At 45.0% G+C, this 22,891-nt stretch overlaps 1 protein-coding gene across 8 annotated transcripts in view; it reads right to left on the minus strand.

Moving 5' to 3' along the window:
- DGKI (diacylglycerol kinase iota) overlaps positions 1-20,903 on the minus strand; it is a 439,032-nt gene extending 418,129 nt beyond the window's left edge. For 3 of the 8 annotated variants that reach the window (XM_019825868.3, XM_023250598.2, XM_023250594.2), the window contains exon 1: positions 20,462-20,901. In XM_019825868.3, the coding sequence (XP_019681427.3) occupies positions 20,462-20,874 (413 nt within the window). In that variant the 5' untranslated portion in view covers positions 20,875-20,901. Of the gene's footprint in view, positions 1-20,461 lie in introns of all 8 variants that reach the window. The other 5 variants (XM_023250596.2, XM_023250595.2, XM_045052806.1 and 2 more) reach the window with 3 other exon arrangements.
- Positions 20,904-22,891: the final 1,988 nt, after the last annotated feature.

Consider the following 22,891-nt stretch of genomic DNA (forward strand, 5'->3'; position numbering starts at 1 on the left):
AAAAATTAAATCCACAGAGAATGACAAAATAAAAGCTATTGAGAACCAAATGGATTTGGACTTCTTGACTGCAACTTTTGGAAGCAGAGCAGCAACCCAGAAACACCCTCGTCACTCTGAGGTAAAAGTATTTCCGGTCTAGAACTCCATACCCTGAAAAACTCTTGATCAAGAGTGAGGTCAGGAAAAAAAAAAAAAAAAGATATTCTGGGACATGAAAGGACTCAAAATATCTACCTCCTATGCACCCAGTCCAAGGAAGCCACCTCTTGGGAAACTTTTTCCACTTGGTCATCTAAAAATATGATCAGGGAAAAAATAAATAAAAGATAAAAAAATAAAGAAAAATATGATGGGAAAAAAAAAAACCCAACCAAGAATGTGGTGGGTACTGTTGCTCTTGAAATTTTCGTATATTCCACCAAACGAGGCATAAATCAAAGACGAAATCTAGGAAAACTAGAAAATGAGGAAGAAAGAGAGCTGTGGTCCCGACCAGCCCAGAAAGGGGGAGATGTGAGGGACCTGGGAGGGTCATCTACTCAAAAACAAGGAAAATGATACATTTCTGGATATGTTTAAAAGCCATAGAAGTTGTATGGTTCTTTTAAGAAGTTTCTGGAAGGGGTGCCTGAGTGGCTGAGTACATTAAGCATTTGACTCTTCATTTGGGCTCAGGTCATGATCTAACAATTTGTGGCATCGAGCCCCGTGTCTACCACTGTGCTGGCTGTGCAGAGCCTGCTTGGGATTGTCTCTCTCCCCTTCTCTCAGTCCTTCCTCCACTCGTGCTCTCTCTCAAAATAAATAAACTTTAAAAACAAAAACAAATTATAAAAAAAATAGATGTTTGTGGAAGAATTAGGAACAAGTCCACATAAATTTTTTTTTTTTAATGCGACCAATAATACAAGGAAGGAAATGTCTTCAGTAGCCCACTGGGTGGCCCAGACATACATTAAGATTTACAAAGTCGGTAACAGAAGCATATATGAACGATTCAAATAAAATTGTGATCTGAGCATACTGGAGAGATGAAAGAAGGGATACATGCAGGTGGGACAAAAAAGAATGATATCCTCACCTTCTCAGAGGAAACAGTTGAGACAGTTTACAAAACATGTTATTTATAAATAGAAATGTCGAACCTAGAAGAAACAGCTAACAAGTCATACCAGCTGTGGGGAAATGGGAATATGGGAGAAACACAGAGAAGAGGATCATGGTTTTGCTCTAAGCCTGTGCTAGCTGTGAACTGTGCATTAAGCTGTACTTATGTACCACTTGATTTAAATAAATATTATGTTCAAAAACTAAAGCAAAAAGTTGGCTAATCCTCACTACCTGCGTTAGCACCTCTCCAAAATGATGTGCACCATTGGCAAACCTATGCTCCGGAGCTGTCGTGAAGAAACGTAATTACCCTGGGAAGTTCACAAGGTCTTCCCATGTGTCCATGGCAGATGGCACACACATGATTTACACGGTGGTAGGGCAGCAGTGTCTTGCATCTCAATAGGGTTTATAATTTACCAAGTGCCTACATCGTTCAATGCGGCCTCGACAACCATGCTGTGCAGCAAGTACCACCAGCCTCATTTTTCAAACGAGGACACTGGACTTCAGAGAGAGTGAGACCTCTCCAAGGGTTAACAAGTGACAAGCAACAATCCAACTCCATTTGTGAGCGTGCACACGTGTGCGTGCGTGCACACACGCGGTAACAGGGGTAAACAACGTCACGTTAACAGACTTATTTTCTAATTTTATTTATGCCTCTGTTGATCTAAGAGAGTGAGGAATAAACATTTATGAAAGAAGGCTATCAGGAAAAGAATTGAGGGTCATCGATATTTTTTTCATTTAAAACGAAAGTGGCTTCACTAAGTAACATGGAAAGGAATACGAAGTTTTGCGTCTTGGAGTTTACTGTTATCAGACTGAATTACGACACTGCTTGGTAGTGGTGGTCTCCACACCATTAATAACTGGGTCTGTTGAAAGGTGGACAAAGAGAGTTTTCTAATCTTAATTCTGAAATTCGTTTGCAGGTTGCATCCTCACGTCAGACAGGTCATGTGTGCCTGTGGGCCCAAGACTACTCATCACTCCGGGGGGCCCTCAACGAAGCCCCTATTCCTTCTTGCATATTAAAGAAGTTGCTCAAAGTTGATCTCAAAGGTGCTCTCTCTTCTACCCAATTTTCTCTATTTTCCATTTACATGGGAAAAATGGTTTTCCAAAATGTAGAGTGTGGGCCAGCTCTCAAGCCTTGCAATGCAATGTACATAATGCACAGAATAAGCTGGGCATTGTCCTGATCCTGCAGGAGCAGGAGTGAAAGCCAGGGGACAGAATTGGTCACACTGACTTTCCACCACATTGCTGCACTCCATTTACTGAAGATTAGGCCTGAAAAGAGTGTGCAGTTCGCAGCTGAAAGCAAATCTTTCCGAGCTGCAAAATTATCTGTATTTCTATTAACTGGTCCAGCCAATCCCTATTCATGTAATAGCGTTAGACAGTAACACAGCCCTCTGACAGTGAACAACGTTTAAGCTGCTCGACTACTATTTTCTAATACATTCAGAACACACATTTCTCTATTAATTTGTTCAGTGACTTCTAGGTATTGGGATCTGGAAAAAAACTTTCCACTTCATTAACAAAAGTTCAATGATGTGATTTGGGGAGTTTCTCTAAACAGATTAGAAAAAGTTCCCAGCTCTAAGACAATCTAAATTCCCCAATTTTCTCTATAGTTACCAGGTTAGAACTTAGGATAAGGTTGTCTAGCTACAGTATTAATTAATGACATCAAATCTAACCATTTATTACACTATTTTATGTAAAAATTAGTTTCATGTTTAGGTTCTGAGGCTACCTCACATTCTCCTTACTCAACCTTTCCCAGATTCTTATGGATTTGAGATTCACCCTCCTTCCTCGTGTCCTCCTTCCTCCTTCCTATTGTCCCAGACGCATGAGAGGAACATGGCTCTCAGCCACCATGGCCACTGCAGAGAGAACAGGGATCTCCCTTCCCTCTTCATGTCCTGAGGGAGGGAGGGAGGGAGGGAGGGAAGCTCTTGTCCACTCTGGAATGTTTCATGGCAGGGCAGGGTAGAGGTGTCACTTTTGCAGCAATGGCTTCTGTAGTAATAACAGTGTCTCCAGAAAGACGAATTAGCAATGGATCCAGCAAGAACAAAGACTTTCTCACATTTGGGTACAGACCACCACCTCTCTTCTCCCAAAACCTCCCATGGCTGTTAACTACAAAATTCAAATTCCTCCAATGGCATTCAAGGTTTTCTATAAAGAGTATTAAGTTACCTCTCTTGCCTGACTTTTCACTACATATCTCCATGCTCAAAGCAAAATTATCCCACAATTCACATGGCTGCCCCAGTACATTATTCATTTCCATACCACCAAGTCCTTTCTCAGACAATCCCTCTGCCTGGATTGTCCATACCTGCTCTCCTTGTGTCCTGTCTGCTCTTGTTGGAATATTACCAAACCATCAAAGCCAACATCTCAAGAAAACCTCCAAGCAGAACTAACTTCTCTCCCCCTCTTTGGTTTTTCTACAACTCAGAAATAGTCATGTGCATTACTTTATGTCTGTTGTTTACCTTTGTTCAAGCTCTGACGTCTAAGAGGTATAGAGAAGATATATAACTCCTAGTAAAGACACTTCATATGTGAATTTCTAGGTAGTTTAAAGCTAGAAACCTGTTTAAAGCTTCCACTCCAAAAAACTCAAATGTTTGATTTCAGGGGCTGTTGAAAAAAGAGAAGAAGCAAATGTACTGTGTTCCAAAATTGTTTCTAGTTTGCCATTTGGAACTTAGGGTATGTTTCCTCCACTGTATCAGTGATATGAATAAATACACTTATCTCCACCTGGCCATCCCCTCTTCTTTCTTGAAAGCATATTTAACCATTATCTGCTCTTAAAGGTCTTTTTCCACTCTTCCATCTGATGTAGGGACCCTTCTTCTGGGGCCCCCAACCATCCCTCCACCTTTGAACTTATCACTCGGTACTGTTACGGGTCAATTCCGTCCCTCTCCCTCACTAGACCATACATTCTTCATAGCAGAATTTCTTACTTCTCTTATTTGTAGCACTTAGCATAGCGTTTGGCACACAGTAAGCACTCAACACGTGTTGTTATTGTTGTTGTTGTTGTTTCTCCATTAAGTTATAATCAATCTGAAACAATGTTAAGGTAGAAATCATATTATTCAACTTTGGATTCCTCAACAAGGGCTTGAAATAGTGATTTGCACATACGGCACGTGAGTATTCCACAACTATTCCTATGAAACTGGTAAGTTTTTATCCAGGGAACTGCTCATGTTATAAAACATAGGTGAGAAAAACCCAATGATTCTCCCCTTGATGCTTTTTTTTAGTACTTTTTTCTTGATTTTCAATATCAAGACTTCAAAGAAAGCACTTGATGCGTGGGAGAGCCTCGGAGACCAGGGAGATTCATGTATTTCATTTCTCATGTTCTAAAGCTTCTCTCCTTTTCAATTTCTCATCATCCTCACAAATTATCTCACTCCCTTCAGCTGAGGAGGCACATTACTCAGGTTATTTTTAGAACACCCTTGTGTGCAATATTGGCAGTTCAAAGCACCAGAGAATCCACACAAACACAAGGATTCTCCTGGGGCTTTTGCTTTGTCCTTGAAGCCCTTTTCATGGACTCCTATGGTCTTTCCTATAAGAACCAGGTGAGCCACATTAAAGGTTCAAGTCCATGCATTTTTACTTCCATGCCTCCCTGGTGAATTTACACTAAATATTTATTGAACATGATGGGAACTAATATAAGAATAAAACAGGGAGCACAATAAGAAATTTCTGCCACATAGAACCTAAAGCTGCACATCCGTATTCCAAGTTCATACCCTGCATCCTGGACCATGCCTTTGCCAAATTTCAGGAATCTCCTGATGGAGAAGCAGTGATGCTCTTCCCCCACCCTTCACTCTACTTCCAAATAACAACTACTACAAACTAAGTATTTTTGATGGCAAAACAGCCAGTCTACACCAAAGCTATAGAACTTGTTCCTTCCTGCACAGAGCCCCATACGTCTGGCAATTTAGAGGAAGATGAAGATTACAAAGAAGACAAATTTCCTGTCCTTACACTTATGGAAATCAGTCACCACTGTAGTGAGGAGGAACACACAAGCAAAATGAAGGAGAACACCAACAATGATTTGCCCCTGTCTTCAATGCTCTCTTCTTCCTACTTATACCTCTAAGGGGTAACTTTTTAATCAGAGAACTAGACTTCTTAATTCAAGAACTATATCTTTCAAGGTTGTCATTTAAGGATGGCTGGTTAGAGGTTTCTAGAGGTTTGATAATGACTCGACACTAATCTCTCAAAGAAGCACTGTTCAACAGACCTGTCTTCAGTGATACAAATGGTTTGTATCTGTGCTACTCAATATGGTGGCTACCAATCACCGTGGCTATGAAGCACTTAACGTGTGGCTAGTGTGACTGAGGAACTGGATTTGAATTTAATGTATTTAATTACTTTTGATAGGCACATGTGGCTCCCATCTACTGTACTGGGCAGCCCTCGTATCTGAAACAGTAGAACGCTATCCTCTGGACAAAATAAGTAATCTTCCTGGCCACCAAATATAGGTTTAGCCAAAGTACAGATGGATTTCTTTATAAGCTCTGTGTCAACTCACTAAAAGAAAGTTCACCAAAACCTCTCAAACAGCTTAAGCCAGTTTTAGAAGGGTTGACCACAGGCATTTCTCCACCAGCAGCAGGGTCAAGGGGAGGGCAATGAAGGCATAAGTCTGAAAAATAGAGATAACAGTAAATAGTTCTTAAGAGAGAGCTTGACATTTCTTATTTAGGAAAGAACAGAGAAAGGGAGGGAGAAAAGGAGGGAGAGAGAAAAGGAAAAGGAATCTTGAATATTCTAGAGGTGCTTGGTGTCTGAAATAAATATGAAACGTGACAAATAAACATGTAGCCAAACTGAAATCACAAACCTTAAGTGAAATGGCTGCAATCTAAGTAAGACACTGAAAATGTCATCAGTAACTTGTCGAATCGCCAATCTAGGAATCTGGCTCTTGGAATGAGTTTTACAGCAATTGGCCTGAACCCTTGCTAATCCATATACTCATGGCAGCCAATGACCACAGCAAAGGAACTAAGTCCTGAGAGCCGTATATATATATATATATATATATATACACACACACAAACACACACATACATATATATGTATATATGTACATATATATATACACACGTATATATGTATATATGCACATATATATTGATATATGTGTGTGTATATATATATATATATATATGTATGTATATGTATATATACACACACACATACACGCAGGTTGTGCCCTGCACTAGAACACCCAGAGGGGGTGGGAGAATGAACCCCATTCTAAGTGCCACCCACCACATGATAGATCCTGGCTCCGGGGCTGACAGAGCTCAGGAGTAAGGGAAGATTTTTGTTAACTTGTCCACCTAGACTTAGAACCTGTTTCTAATTCAAACAAAGACTCCACATGTGCTAATGGTAGACCAGGGCCATGTTTTTAGTTTACTGCTGAACTCTTACGAAGAAAGCCACGTATAAACCAGTACACTGTCAAATTGGGGACAGACAGAACAATGGCTTTGCAATCATCTTTAGATAAGGGATAACTGAAGAATAAAAGTGGAAATGGTTTAGTTCAAGGAAAAGAGGCCCAAAGAGAAATGTGATACCGGACTTCAAATATTTGAAGACTATCACATGGAAACAAAGGGGAGGGTTAATCTGAATATCCCCCAGAAGCACAAATGTAAATGCCAGTAGGTAAAAAATAAAGGAGTTGGGTTAAGCCTCAACATGGAGGCAGCACAGGATCGTGAGGAAAATGTAAGCCTTGGGTGACTTAGAACTGAGTCTGAATTCTGACTCAACTAATACCTCTTTGAGTTTAAGCAAATTGTTTCCCTCTGGAAGATTTAGTGTCCTCGTTTGTAAAATAGAAATAACTAATTTAGACAGTTGTGATAATTAAATAGGAGAACAACAAAACAGGAGGCACAAAGTACCTAAGTCATGCTAGATATTCATTAAATGGTAATACCTAATTTTCTCTATAACAAAAACTTTCCAACAATCAGACCTAACCAATGGTATAACACTCTCCCTAATGCAGCCAAGAACTCCTAACATGGAAGACATTCACCAGCCTCTGCTGGTGGACCATTTGGCAATGATATTTATCAATTAGGTTGGAGTTTTTTTGTTTTGTTTTGTTTCATTGTTTTTCTGTGTTTGGTATTGGGGGTTTTTTGGTGGGGTTGTTGTGTGTTTGGGGTTTTTTTCTGTTTGTTTTATTTTTTTTGTTTGTTTTTGGTGTTTTTTTTGTTTTACTTAAACAACAAGGAAGTTCACTGGGAAGATGTTGGATAGTTCACAACTTAATGGAAAAGCTAGGGATCCATGCTGGGAACAGACAGCAGTGAGGGCAGGAGGAACTGTCCTACAAGGGCGCTGCTAATGGATACGACCAAACTGGCACACCCTGTGATAGCCTTGAAGAGGTCAGACCCAAAGAGTCTGAATGTACCGGCTCAGGTCATATGCCCTAGGGTAGTCTCAGTGCAGTAAGAGGAAGCCACCTGTGACACCTTCCAAAGAACTCATTGGCCTCCATGGCACAGAGCCAGGTATCTGGATGTACAGTCTCCCAAGATCGCACACAACAGGGGAGAAGTGATTCCCAATACGGAAACAGGGTATATCTACAGATTTATACTGGGATATAGCACACAGCAATATTTAAGTGCACTGGCCAAGGATGTCTCCTGACATTCAAATCCTGGCTCCACTGCTTGCTAGCTGTGACGTACTGAGACGGTACTTCGTTACCCTGTGCCTCGGTTTCCTCTTCTATAAAACTGTAAATAGTAAGAGTACCTACCTCATAAAGTTGTTGTAAAAATTAACTGGAATAAAGTATGCTAATCGCTAAGCACAGTTCCTGGCACATATAATAAGACCTCAATAAATGTTATTGCTGCTATTAGTAATATTACTATTACTAACGCTGAAGGTACACCATTGAGCACCTCTCAGAAGTGCTTTTCCTGAAAGACACTTAGGCTCTTATTCCTCTGTGGTTTCATGCCAGGAGGGAAGTCAGTGGCTCCAGACCTCTCCTTCCCAGGTCTCTTGACTTGATTTCCCCATGTAGATAATGGTTTCCTAGAACACCACAACTGCTCCACCAAAGCCGTTTTGAGTAATTGTAAAAAGTGCACAATGAAATAGATGAGAAGCACTAATTGCTGGAGAGATGCTAAGAACAACTATACTAATGAACCCACGCCACAGTGGGAATAACTGTTCGCCATTTGTGGATTCATCCATGTATTATTTCTTCTGAACATTACTTTTAGTTCCTGGAAGAAGTACTTTGCCATAAATGGGAGGTCAATTTACTGGAAGTTAAAGACCAGCTTCCAAGCATCCCATCTGCTCCCGGAAAGAGGTATTTTCTCTCAAATGGCTTGGGGAGGGGGCGGGGGAGGGGGGTTGGTGGTGGTGCAGCACACTCCTAGAAAACAACAAAGTTTGCTCCTGTAACAATTCCCACGAAGCAGTTCGCTAAAGAAAATCTATTTGTCTACGTACCCCTAAGTTTCACAATAGCCCGTACCAGCTAGAACAGAGATGACAGACATGCCTTGAGAAGCAGGGCCACGGACTTCCACACACAGATCACGCAGCCTCCAAAATTCATGATAGTGCAATCAGAAAAATGTCACCTGGCAGCTCTGTAATCTGACAATCTCCTCTTTTACACACACACCTACAGAAGAATTGTACACACACGCGTCCTACACACACGTCTTCCTCCATGCTCACCCCCTTTTTGCTGATCAAACTGAACTCCTAGACTTCTGCCAGGCTTGCACAGGATTTGCTTTTATCTTCATTTTTAAGAGCCTTCAGTTGCCAGCCATATCTCAATACAATTAAATTTTGCCCACAATCCAGTTCCTTGCTGCAACCAAATTATATTCTATGTCATATTACTTCAAAATCTTAGAATTCTAGGAGCACCTGGGTGTCTCAGTCGGTTAAGTGTGCCACCCTTGATTTCGGCTCAGGTCATGAGCTCAGGGGAAACTGAGCCCTGCGTCGGGCTCACTGCCTGCTTGGGATACTCTCTCTCAACCTCCCTCGATCCACCTTCCCTGCTCGTGCTCGCTCGCTCTCTCTAAATAAATAAATAAATAAATAAATAAATAAATAAATATCTTAAAATTTTTAATAAGAAAAAAACCTTTAGAATTCTAAATTATCCAGAGTATTCCATTGAGATATTCTCAGTTAATGTCAAATGTGGCCTCAAAAACATACCTGTTTGGCGGTCGTATTTTCTGGAGATGCTTCCAAATCCTTAAAACTGCAGGCAGCCCATGCTTGCTGCACAATCTTAGTCACAGACCATGGGAGTTTGGTTATTAGGTGATCAGCTATATTGAATTTTCTCCACATATTCAACAAATGTGTTGAGGTGCCCACTGCTCCCCCTAAAATCACTGAGCCACAGGAGCATATGCTATATGGAGACGTGAAATGCAGTTGCTGTAAAAATGAAATGCTATTCTTGGAATACCTATGTCATTACTTGAACTGAATCTCCTTTACAATGAAATGGCTGCTGCTTAGCAACTAATGCAAAGGAAGAGCCTGAATGTTTTTCTTTTTTTTCTCCCCAACAGAAGGTGTATTAAACATATACCATGCTGCTGGTGGTTCCATGTTTTTGAATATACAGAAAGAGTCATGAGGATGACAATGAGGTCATCCTCCAAATCAATGCCATATGGGTTTGGTAGGCCAGCCAGTGACTGATTCCAACTCTGTCCATTGTGATTAACAACTGAGATAAAGTCAAGTAAATAAAATTAACGAAAGGGAAACGCTGCTATCTACCTTTCCATACGGCGGGGCATGGAAGCAGTGTAATGAAGTGAAAAGAACATGGGACTTCAAATCCAAAAACTAGCCTAAGCCTGGCAACGCCCCTTACCGGCTTGTGGCTTTGGGAAAGTCACCTAGTGGTCACGCCTGTTTCCGGAAACGTACAATGGCTCTAAAAAACAATACCTGCTCTACCTGTTGCCTAAGACTGTTTTGAGAGTAAAATTAGATCAAGCAGGTGAAAGCCGTTTATAAATGGCAAAGCCCGAAAAGCGCCACACACGTTTTTATTAGAAGTACTTAAATTTAGTTGGTATTAACAGTGTAAGAAATCTCCAGAAATCTGTCTTTTAAAAAAAAAAAAAATCCCTTAGATTTTGTTATAATTCCACACTGGCTCATAGAAAGCTTCTGTTTTAATCTTTAAATAGCTTTGTCGTTTATTTTTGAACTAGAGATTTATTTTGCTAAGAAATTCTGAAGGTTTTCTTCAAATAGGAAAAAATGACTCAGGTTTTTTAAATCATCCTTTGGAACTTTCTAGGTGACTATAACAGCACACATGCATATACTTGTGAATTCTGAAGGGTGTTGCTATGAAAAAACTTACACTGAAAGTACTTACAGCCTGAATAGGCCCTCCAGTTAAAGGTGAAGACTCCACTCTCCTAAGGATACTCAAAAAAATCAGATGGTGCTTTTACTGTGCCACTTCAACCACACAAAATACACATAAATTGGTGCGAACTTCTTCACCGGACCCCACGCCATTGTACCATTAACCACCAGCCCCTCAAGTTCCACTCTGCTTACAACATGTGACAAGGTCTTGTATTGGAGATAGAAATTGAAGGAGGGGACATGTATTGAGCTATAATCCCTGCAGAGCATTCCCTGGCCCCAGGAAACTGGATTTTTTCCTCCACCCCATGCCATGGAGAAAAATCATATAGTTTCAGAAAGGAGAGCTCGGTCTTCGCCTGCCTACAACGGCCAGGAGCAGACAGCTTTCACAGAGCCGAGTCCATGCTTGGACAGGGAAGGAATTCTTGGTCTCTCGGCCAATCAGCCTCTGTCTATGTGCTGTGTTAGGACTGGCTGGGCCCCCCAAAACGATGGGCCCACGGGTCTCTCCTCTCAAAGGATGGTGGTCTAATAAACCACTAGACAGTGCGAGTATGGCTATCTGCACACAGGAAGTGGGAATGGGTGAAAGAACCAGAGGAAAAAGCTGCACTGGGGAAGCAGCTGGCAAATATGGAGCTGGATCTGAACTCTGCCATAAGCCTCAGGACCTCACGCAAGTTGCTTAAACTCTAAGCCTCAGTATTCTTATCTGTAAAACGGAAATAATGATAGCCCCTACTTAATTGGGGGTTAAGTGAAAATGCCATAAATAAAATGTTTCACGGCTCAGAGGAAACGTTTACTGAAACCAGTCCCTCACACTGATTAATATTCACAAGTAGAGAGTTAAGTAAATTAACACTTGCAGCCCAGATCTGAACCAAGGAGAGCATTTTTCTTCTCTTAGCTGCACCGCGCGAACACTTGGGAAGTACATGGGCTGTCTTTGCTGCCTCGGGGAATGGCATGTCAGAGGCCACTGGGCAGGACAAGAACAGCGGTGGCTGCTGTTTTTTGGCCACTGTGAGAAAAGGCAGGGTAGGCCGGGAAGGCTCAGCAGCCCCATGGGTGTTCACTCTGCCAGAGAAGATCATGCTCGGAGGCTTCTGGAGTTCAAGGTTTCTCTACTTCCTGTCTCACTTTAGATGCTGAGGACAGTGCTTCAATGGGAGAGAGACAAAAATATGCCATGGCTTAGTCTTTGCATGGAGAGGAGGCCAATTTAAAAGGAAGAAACCGTTTTAAATCAGGCTCTTTTCTCAAAAAACCCCTACAGGGAATGCTCTCTGTCTCAGAGAGAGATTGCCTCAAACCCAGTTACAGACATAAGGACAGTGATGAGAACACAATCCTTTCGGTTTGAAGAATGCTCCAGAAGTTTGTCTCAAAGTGATACATGGAACCCTTTCCAACTGCATCCACATACGCTTATATAAAACCCCTCTCACCTTTAAACAAACTGCTTTCAAGTGTTTTTAAAACAAAAATGTATTCTTCCAAAGGATTTTTTACATCTTTCTGATACATGAAGGCAAGACACATTTTAAAAATGTATTCTGGAGTTTTCAAGAAGTCTATTTTCCGGCTATTTCCTGAAAATCTACATGATACACAAAAGCGACCAAACTGCCTCTCCTTTATCTTTTATAGGAAAAAAAAAAATGAATTTACTTCCTCAGTACTTATTTCACAGTCCTGAGCCAGTTATATTTGTTCAACAAATATTTAATAATCACCTACAATTTTAAAAAGTAAATTCTGTTGTTTGGCCTGGTTGAGAAAACTGACAGAACATCCCAGAAGGCTGAGCCTTCAATTTCTGAAATAATCCAGGACAGGTAGCATCTGGGAAGCTTTTTCTCTGATTGCCAGGACGCGGCAGCTGGCCATTGTCTGGACACACAAAGCAGACGGCATCGAGCCGGGCCAGAGGAGAAATAACCTCTGTCCTGGAGTCCCTGGTGGCAACTCTATTTCTAGCACCTCTGTCTTTATCTACTTATCTATTCCCGACACTCTGAGCTCTGAGACCCTGTTACCCAATCCTCCGCGTCTGGCTTCCTGCTCCCGGATGACCAGTTTGGGGGTGTGGGCCGCTGCACGCTGATTGCTCTGCACGCTGGCCATGCCCATCTTCTCCGACCTTGGCTTCCTGCCTCCTCCGATTTCCAGAGCACTCAGAGGCAGCTCGATCCTCTCCATACCCTCTAGCGAGAGTCAACTGATTTTTAACAAGTTGTGAAAGGAGAAGTACAGATCCCATACCTCAGTGAATGCCAAAACCTGTACGTTTATTTTCCCAAGTATACAGCTATCTGACTTTCCTATTATCTGAATAATTTTATCACTGGCCATGGACATCTGACTAATGTTCAACACATTGAAGATTAATAAACAGATCTCCCTAACAGGACTTAAGGATGGGTGATACCACCGGAATAAACACGGCACTTAACTTTGTGACAGGGAGCATGATGCGTGTCAGCCTTCAAACCGTCCTACAAGGAGGGTCCCACTGTCGCTACCATTTTATACAAGGGGAAATTAAGGCACAGAGCGATGAAGCAATGTGCCCAAGGTCACACAGCAGGCAGAGATAGAGGGAGAACTGAAGCCGGTGGCAGGGATCTAGAGTCAGGGCTCTTAACCATCATTCCACCTGTCTGTCACAACATCGAAGAGTAAGAATAATGAGATTTGGTTGCAGTTTCTTTCTTACTGTTTTAAGTTTTGGTTGTTTCCCACCCATACCCCCACCCCCGCCCCCGCCCCCGCCCCAACCGCAATCCAGCAAGTCAGACCATCATGTTATAGCTTAAATCAGAATTGGCTCTTATCAGAGCATTATTTATGAATCTGAAAATCTAACGGCAAATCTCCACTTAAGCAAAATGGCTAGAGGTTAAGGACTACACAAGTCCCTGTCAGAAAGCTGTTGCCTTTAAAAAACAGTATCAGCTCCGTTTCAGAGACTCACAAAACCTCAGGGCTGCAAGCAAAGAACATTAAAATTCATCTGCGAAGACCCTTCTTCCCACCTCTACCCAACCACAGCCCCCTGCGTCAGCCAGCCAGCGCACACACACCTGATGATCTGATTTTCTCTAAAAGAACACCGCAGCGTTCCCGCCACCTCTCTTTGAACACTACACTCACCAGCCACCCTTCAAGTGCTATAAATACAGGTGCATAAAAAGTAGCTGGCCCTTTTTTGCAGAATTTGTGATTAAGCGAGTTGAAAACAAAGCAAAAGCTTAGAGTTACAAAGAGACAAAGGAATTCTTCCTATAATAACTTTTCCGCCAAAGTCAGTCGGGTGAACTGGAAGGAGAGAGCGAAGGACTGCAGAGCAGAGGCCGCCGAGGGAGCAAAAACCTCCGGCTGGCTGGACAGCGGTCAGGCCAGATTCCAGGACGGCGGGGCAGCCATCTTTGTGCCTTTCTAAGTTCTAATCACAGGAAAAAAAGTCAACAGAAAATTCCCCGAGGAGGAAATCAATGATGCCCCCTTGGAAAGGGATGAGACAGACAGAAAGAGAGCCAGAGAGCTAATTAGTGCTACTCAGAAGGCAAATTAAGGCTTTTTCTTTGACAAGCTGCAAATAGCTGGTTAAGTAAGAGCTCTGCCACCCCTCTCCAGCCCCGAACAGCTGGCCGAACGGCTGGTGCAGGTAGTCATACAGGAAGCTGTAAACGGAAACACAGTTCAGGGCTGTTGGACAAAGTGTAAATGAGAAAAAAGGCAAAGCTTTCTTTCAGGAGAAACGAAAATCACAACCCGAGATGGACAGGGAATGGTAAGAGCAGTAGTTTATTTAAAGAAGGCAATTAGATTCGTTCATCCAATAAATATTTATGCAACACCTACTGAGTAATGAGAACAGGATTCAGGGATTCAAATGGTAAGGTGCAATCTCTGGCTTCTAAGGGGCTAACAACTCTATAATAATAATTAGAAAAGTTAACTCGGTGCAAGGCGCTGTGCTGCGTGCGCCCTGGGCATAAGGTAACTCACTCAAATCTCATGAGAAGTTTCTAAGGTACGTGTTATGATTCCCCCCATTTCAGAGATGAGTATGCTGAGCCTACAAGGGATTACACAACACGCCCAAGGTCAGCCGGAAGGTGCCAGGTTTAAATCCCGGTCAAGCTCCCACACCAGAAAATTACAACTGAGTCCTAACACGGCTTTTTGCAAGTGCCATGTGAGGACATGGGAAGACCGACCACCTACCACAGAAAGTGGACACCTCTGAGCAATCCTAAGAGGAGTCTGCCTGGTGAACAGGCCAGAGAGGAATTATGGGAGCAGCGTGTTCAAGCAGACCTAACTTGCCATTTTAATTTCTTTTTTTTTTTTTTATTTTTTAAAATGTTTTATTTATTTTTGAGACAGAGAGAGACAGGGCATGTGCAAGGGACGGGCAGAGAGAAAGAGTGACACAGAATGCGAAGCAGGCTCCAGGCTCTGAGCTGTCAGCACAGAGCCTGACGCGGGGCTCGAACTCACGAACCGCGAGATCATTACCTGAGCCAAGTCGAACGCGTAACCCACTGAGCCACCCAGGTACCCCACCATTTTAATTTCTTTCATCTTTTCCTGCACTGCATTGGTTTGTTAGGCCCTGCAGCAGGCATAACAGTCCTACCAGTTCAAACAATTCCAACAGTGCAAATGGTTCCAGCCAGTTCAAACAATTTGAAATTAGTCCACGTTTATAGTTATGTCATGCAAATTAAATTTCAAAGAAAAAAAAAAGAAACCTTTCAGCTCAGACTTTGTTTCGCTCCTTACCTTCTTCCCTCAGTTACCCACCGTTAATTTGGAGTAACTGCTGTCCTAAAGCAAAAATTACAAGGTCTCAGAAAAAATAATTTGGACAGGTGTTAACCCACATAAACCCAAGTAAGAAAACAAACATCACAACAATATCTAGGCAGTGGTCCTTCTAGATGCTTCCAGTTTCACAGAATGAGTGCCTCTCAGCCCACTTTAAGAACAATTCAGGGTTGCCTAAAGGGGGTGCGTATCCCAGAGCCCAGCCCAGAAGGACGTGGAAGGTGCAATAAGCCCGGGGCCTCACTAGGAGTCCTCATTTTCTCTTATTAGACAGTAAAATGTTTCAAAGAGCTAACTCTACTCTAATTTGATTTGACCCTGTGAGGCAATGCTGTGGTTGTCGCGGCGAAAATGAACACCAGCAAAACTCCTTTCAACTTCTCCACCCCCTGATGCCACAGGGTCCGATGCCATCACGCTCCCAGGTAAAAACCAAGGCTCTCAAAGGTCAACTCGAACAGGTGAAGTACTATGGACAATAGTTCAAGTGCAATCTTGCCCAGTTTGTGTCTGCATTGAGGAAGTCTACCTTTAGCTAAGTCCGAAGTGATTACTGAGGAAGGAAACATTAAATCAGAACCAAAGTTTTCCTCTGACCCTAAAGACTCGAAATAGTGAACAAATGTATAAAGCACAGACAAAAACATAAAAGAACTGAAACTGATTTACAAAGGAGGATATTGGCACACCGGTTTTCGGAAGAAGAAAACTCCCCGCTCCCAGGATTGATTCTCTCGCAAGGAGAAAAAATGCCCATGCTGTCCTGTCTGGCTTTCTTACACTCCACTTGTCTTTCTTAGAATCACATAATCTTGCTTTGCAGGACAAAACACAAAGGGAAATACTACCACGTTCTTATCACCAACCTGTAAATAAGAAAAGATTTTTTACCTGGCTGTCTAACCTAAGTATTTTAATACTCCCTGCTGCTATGCCTGTCTCGTACCAAAATCTCCCTTTGAGGGTCTGGTACTACTATTCTGGTGTATAAGCAGAGAAGCTGAACCACGTCATCAACATTTTATAAGTACCATTAATCGCCCAGGCCTTCTTATAAGTGAAATCACACCTCATCGTTTTTTCGGGGGTGCTCAAAGAGGTACACGGGCCAGTTCTTCACTGGATCTAGGTTCACCTACACAACATCTGTGTCATTTTATACAAAAGCATCTAAAACTCTAACACGGGTATCCACAATGATGGCAGGTGTCATGTAGGTGGTTTTGTTCTATGAAGCGAAACCAATATAAGCTTTGGTGATCATGGATTGATCCTCATTTTTCTTTCTGAAATAGTAGAGAAAATCCTTAAAATCATACAGTCAAAGGAATATGGTCCAAAGTGTACAAGAGATAATATATAATGACCTGTACTACATGTTACAGAGGAGGCAAAAGAACAGCTCACACTGCACACACATGGACACACACACTTACATACACATGGAGGGACTTCCAACCTGAAATGAATATTTAGAGAAGCAGAATGTGGTCTAAGGAGAGAGTCCTTTAGAGTTGGATCTGGGTTTCAATTCTGCCTCCTACCCAAGCTCTATACCTCACGTTCATTTTCTATAAAATAGACATAACCATAATCATACCATAGGGCGGTCACGAAGAGTAAATAGGATGGAATATACAACATAGTTACTGCAGTGCCTGGTACATAGAAGGCAATAACCATCAGCTACTTTCTCCTTCCCCTCCCCTGTGCATTTCTGAAAGACTTTTTTTTTTTTACTAAAAGGGAATTCTTACAGCAGTAAAAAAAAAAAAAAAAACAGTTCCTACACATTATATAGTCATTGGCACATATGTATCTGTTGCAGCACCATAATTTGCAAAGAAAAAGGAAGTAGTAATTTGAAGAGAAAAGTACCAGCTCACTTGCATTGCCTTGTAAAACCTTCAGCTTTACAGTCTACAGAGACTATTTGCTCTAGGGGAGCAGAATCTGAAATAAAGGAAAAATTCTCATGGGAAAAATGGTTCCCAAAAACAGCCAAGAAAGAAAAGATAATGAGGGGAAATCTAGGGGTATATAAAGGAGTTTATTTTACTTAACAAAGTAAAAGTCAAGCAAAATGAATAATCTGCCTCCAGAAATGGTTATTTAAAGGCTTTTTGTAAAGGGCTCCAGTTCCTAAAAAGACAGGAGTCACTGCATATGCCCACCCACTCCTCATTTATTTTTAAAATCTAGCTTATATGTTCCTTAGCAACAGAAGGAGCAGATGAGACCCCCCTACACACACGCACACGCACACCCTCTCCCAAAGCCCCCTTCTTCTTTCCTGTCAAGTGTCATTCTGCAAATACCCATGTTCTTCAAAAGATATTTTTTACCTACCTGCAAATCTCCTCTTTCCCACCTCAAATGACTCCCCCCACCCTTACACAAGCAGCCATATTTCATTCACCAACCGAATTCTTTCACTCAGACTCCATCCTGTGAGGTATTCCCAACCTCTCTCCATGAACTCCAACCAGTCACTGTCCTCGAGTGCCCCCAGAAGTGGGGTGGGGTGGTCCCCACTGAAGGGCCAATGCCCAACTCCAGCCAGAGGTGTACTTCCTTACAGACCATTTATTGACCCACCGGCAAAAGGTCAGGCCCAGCTATGTCTGAATCTGGCAGGAATGGCTCCCACGGTGAATGGTCCACCATTCACCATGACTCTAAAAAACTAATAATGGGAATCAAAATGGAGACACTCTCCAGGTTATCCAAGATAAACATGTCCCACATGAAATCAACTATCTTTTCACTGTCTTTCCTCTGACTTTGGGACTGCCTGGTCTTGTTTGGCCGGGCACCGTTTATGAGCTCAAAGATCAATTGTTCAGCCTTTGGGAAAAAATAGGGCAACGGTCCTCAGATATTAGTGTGCTTAAGCACTGCCCGGGGAGCCTGTTAAAAATCTCCACCCACAGACTGTTTGATTTTCTAAGGCTGGGGTAGCAGGCATTTTGAACCAGCCACCTGAGGTGATGCTGATGGAGGTGATTCCCTGAATTGGAGATTACACAGCTTTACTGAAAAGGGAATGTTCACAAAGTAGGACCCACCTCTATGGTTCGTAAGGCAAACGCAGGATTATTATTCCTTTATGGAAAAATGTTGTGTTCATGTCTCTGTTTGTGTGTGCACACACTTACACATGCATGTGTGAGCTTGCAACCGGGAAAGCCATGGCCCACACAGCACCCGTGGCCAGGAGAGAAGCTCAGAGAATGACCGCTGCCAAGAGGCAAGCTGAAATGACTTCCCTTGCCAACTCTGCCTCTGGAGCCCTACCTAGTGAGGAGTCTGACGAATACCAGTAACACAGGCCAGTTTCTCAGCTCAGGAGCCCAGACCCACAATGTGCCGAATGTAATGAGCCCCCTCCAACTCACAGTTCCTAAATTAGGCTGAATGCAGTCCCTGTTCCCCTAAGGGCCAGGCAGGCCATCATTACGAGGAAGTGGAGCTGCCTGTGTCCCAGCATACCTCCCTAGAGCTACCCCACTCTCCACCACTTGTCTATTTTTGGAAACCAAAAAATATAAAGAGAAAGATTCATTTGATCCTCATCTATGCGAGTAACTAAAAGAGCAAGTCAAGTGGGAAACTCCCTCGACGCACAGAGAACAAAATGCACGCAAGGAATGCGGGAACCACAACCTGACCAGGAAGACCGTCTCAGAGTCATCAGAAGCCAACGCTTAGACACGCAGCACATGCCCTAGTGACTGGGGCCTCCGGTCCAGGCAATGCCTATGGGGATCCCAATGATTCACACACATGCCCCCATAAATACAACACACACCCTCACAAACCCACACACCTCTGTCATCTGCCTTTGCTTACATAACAGCACATGGTGTGACAGGCTTAATACTTCATAGGGGTTTCTGGAAAGGACCGCTAGTTCAAAGGACAGGGTCACACTACTGTTTTCACTGACCCCTTTTCGAGAAATACTCCAACCCCTAGCAAGTGCAAATTGTCGTCATTCTGTGCTGGATTTATCACCTGAACTTTCAAACTAACAAAGCAGTAAGGGTAGTCTCTGAAACTCTCTGAATCTCTCGGACATTTTTATTCTTGCCCCGGGGGTGGGGGGCTGGGGGTGGAGCAGAGAACCTAATGAATCCTCAGTTCTCCTTTTTTGGATCCTGAGACAATTGGGGCTGATCTTTTATTATAATTTGGCGGCCATTTAGCCCACACTGTCCTTGTCTCACAAATGCATCCACCCTCAGGGGCAAGCATGGTGCCATTCTCTCACTCTTCCATGGCTGGCCAGCGGGCTCCCCACCTCCTCCTGCTGGGCACACCCAGGAGAGAGGGAGAGAGCACAGGTACGGGTCACCCCCTAACCCGCTGAGTATCTACAGACTTCGATCCACACCGTCCCTTCCTTCACAGGAGGTCTCCCTGCAGGTCCGACTTCCACAAGGATCTCCCCTCAGGACAGCGCTGTTCTTTCCTGCCTGGACGGTGATCTCAACTACCAAGTTAGTGCCAAAGGTTCATCCAAGGAAATCTGGAAGGTAGGGGGGAGTGGTTACAGATGACACCGCCTCGGGGACAACTTCGAGGACTTCTCTTAAGAAAACTAGGCATCTCTGTCTGTGTCTGCACCACCCCCCACCCTCCCCCGCCTCCCGCGCACACACGCATTTTTGTTGTTGTTCTGATCTCAGAGACCCAGTCTTCGGTCCTGTTCCAGAGGGAAACCGGGCGCACCCAGCTTCCCTCCAGCCCAGAATGATGGGATGAGAAGAGAATACGTCTCCCCACAAGGGGGAGAGAGAAAGAGAAACACAGAGAGAGAGAGAGCGAGAGAGCGAGAGAGAGAGGAGAGAGAGAAACAGAGAGCGAGCCAGCGAGCCAGGTGCCCCCAACTCCGCGGAAGCGCCCGGGTGAGGGACGAGAGCGGGTCTCAGCCCCGCGGCGGCACCTGTCTCCCGGTCGCCCGGGCGCCCGCGCCTACCTGTAAGAGACCTGCTTCCGGAAAGTTAAGTTCCTGAGCTTCTCCTCCAGCGCCTCGTCCTTCTCCTTCGCGCCGGCGGCCGCGGGCTCCTCCAGGGCAGCGGCCGCCGCCGCCGCCGCCGCCGCCGCTGCCCCCGCGCCCCGCGGGTCCGCGCCGCCCTCCGCGCCCAGGCAGCAACTCCCGGCGCCGCTTCCGCCGCCGCCGCTGCCGCCCGTCGCCCCCTTCTCCTCTCCCGCCGAGGAGCTGGGGTTCATGGCGACCGCTCCGGCGGCCGCGGAGGGAGCCGAGGCGGCGGCGCTGCAGAGGCCGGGCCGGCTGACGGCGCGGGCGGCGGCCGCCACCGCAGGAGAGCGAGCAGGTCCGCGCGCCGCTGGCAGGGGCAGCAAATGGCAGCCCCTTCCCGCAGCATCCATCCGCCGCTGCACCGCACCGGGGCATTGTGGGAAACTCCGTGCCTCCACTCCCCCTCCCCGACCAATCAGAGGCCACCTCCCTCCGCCCCCCTCTGCCTCCCCGCCGCCAACCCGCGCCCTCCGTCCTCCGCCCCCCCCCCCGGCCCCCAACCCTGGCCTTTTCCTAAATCGGGGGCACCGGCCAGAGCTGAACCTGAACTCTGCCCTGAGGCGTCGGGGGCTGCCGGAGAGGAGCACGGAGGGAGGGGGCCAGGAAGCCGCCGGGCGCTGGGCGCGAACCCCGGCGTCGGGAGAGGAGAGCCCCGGAGGGAAACTCGGAGGAGAGCGTGCCGCGCCCCGGTGAATACACGAGAAGGCGGGGACCCGGACGCGCGAGGTGCCCTGCCCGGGCGGGCGGCCCTGGAGCGGTAGCGCCCACCTGGGTCCCCGGGAGTGCCCTGATGCCCGGTGCCCGGTGCCTGGGGCGGCGTTCTCTCCCTCCCCGCTCCCCGCTTGGGCTGAGCTCGAGCCAGGCAGACGGCGCCCCACGCTGGAAACCTCAGGGGGGTGTAGGAGCGAGTTCAGGGCGAACCGGGGGAGCAGTCGTGCGCGGTGTAAAGTAAGCGGTGAGGGGGGAGGCCAAGTTGAAGCTACAGGCGAAGCGCCTCCCTCCCTTCCCCGGATAAGGGCTGGGACCCCTTCATCCCTGAGTCGCCCAGCCAGGCCAGCGTCTCCTTTACACGCAGCCAGCTCTTCCTAAACGGCTGTGAATTCGATTGACTGGGATCGGAGGGCCGCCAGGGAAACGGCAAGACTGAGAGAACCCAGGAGGCAAGTGAGGATGGGCGCAAAGGGTGCTTGCGCCCGGTCGAGCCGGGAGAGGAGGAGCTCGCCCAAGGAGGGGTTTCGAGCCACGTCAGACCCCACTGCTAAAAAGCACGCCACGCTTGCAGTCTCTATAGATTTAGTCATCCACCTCGCCCCGAGTTTTTGTTTCTAAGCCTACTACCCAAAACTCTATGGGGTTTGAATGATGCGCTACAAAGTGTCTAAGACAGGTTGTTTTCCAAATTAAGGGTTTCCACCCCGGAAGTCGCGGCTGTTAACAAATAGGAAAAAGATCCATACTTAAGGCTAAGTGTAGTCGCCAAAATACACACCTACACGTACCTGTGGTAAACGAATTGCAGGTGGGTGCTGGGGGACCCCAGATTGCTTGATTTCTTTCCCTTTGTTTTCTCATAACTACAATGAAGAGATTGAACAAGAGACCTCAAGTCTCTCCGAAATTCCACATTGTGTAATTCTCTCTATATGCACATTATAGTAAGCCAAAGGTCAGGACATTTCCGGAGTGGAATGAGGAAAGGTAATGATAAAAATGATAAAAAACAGCTGGTGGTTATTAAGCCTTCATTTTTATATGACAAGTGTGGTGCTAAGCACTCCAATGCCTATATCTACATTGTCACAGCCCCCCTCATGTGTTAGTAACTCCACCCCCCCCCCCCCCCACACACACACACCTTGCTCATGCAACTAGAACTTGGCAGAGACAGGAATCCTACCCAGGCTGTCTGGTTACTCTTCACCCCTGTGCAGTCTGCCTCATCTTCAGAGGGGCCTGGGAGAATTATGTTCTTCAATAGCAAGATTAAATGAGATATATGAATATACAGTGTATCATTAAAACCACATGATCTTAAAACCATCATCTTACCTGAATTATTGGACGGCCTCCTAACTGCCCACCAGAACTTCTCCAATCGACTCTCTAGCTCAGCTCCTGAGATGTTTCCGATATGTTATCCTCTATATGAAAATCTTGCAATTATGCCACGGTGTCATTAAGGCAAAGTTCAAACAACCCCGGAACTGATTTTCAAGGCCACGTTAGTGGGTGGCATGCCAACCCTGACCACCTCCCCTTCTTACTATTTCGATAATGCCACTCTGAACTGGACTATGTATAAATCTCAGATACTCCCTGCTTCCATCTTTGCACGCATGGGTCTGCTGCCTCCTTTTCCACATCCCT

Source organism: Felis catus, chromosome A2 (assembly GCF_018350175.1).
Source record: "Felis catus isolate Fca126 chromosome A2, F.catus_Fca126_mat1.0, whole genome shotgun sequence".
NCBI lineage: Eukaryota > Metazoa > Chordata > Mammalia > Carnivora > Felidae > Felis > Felis catus.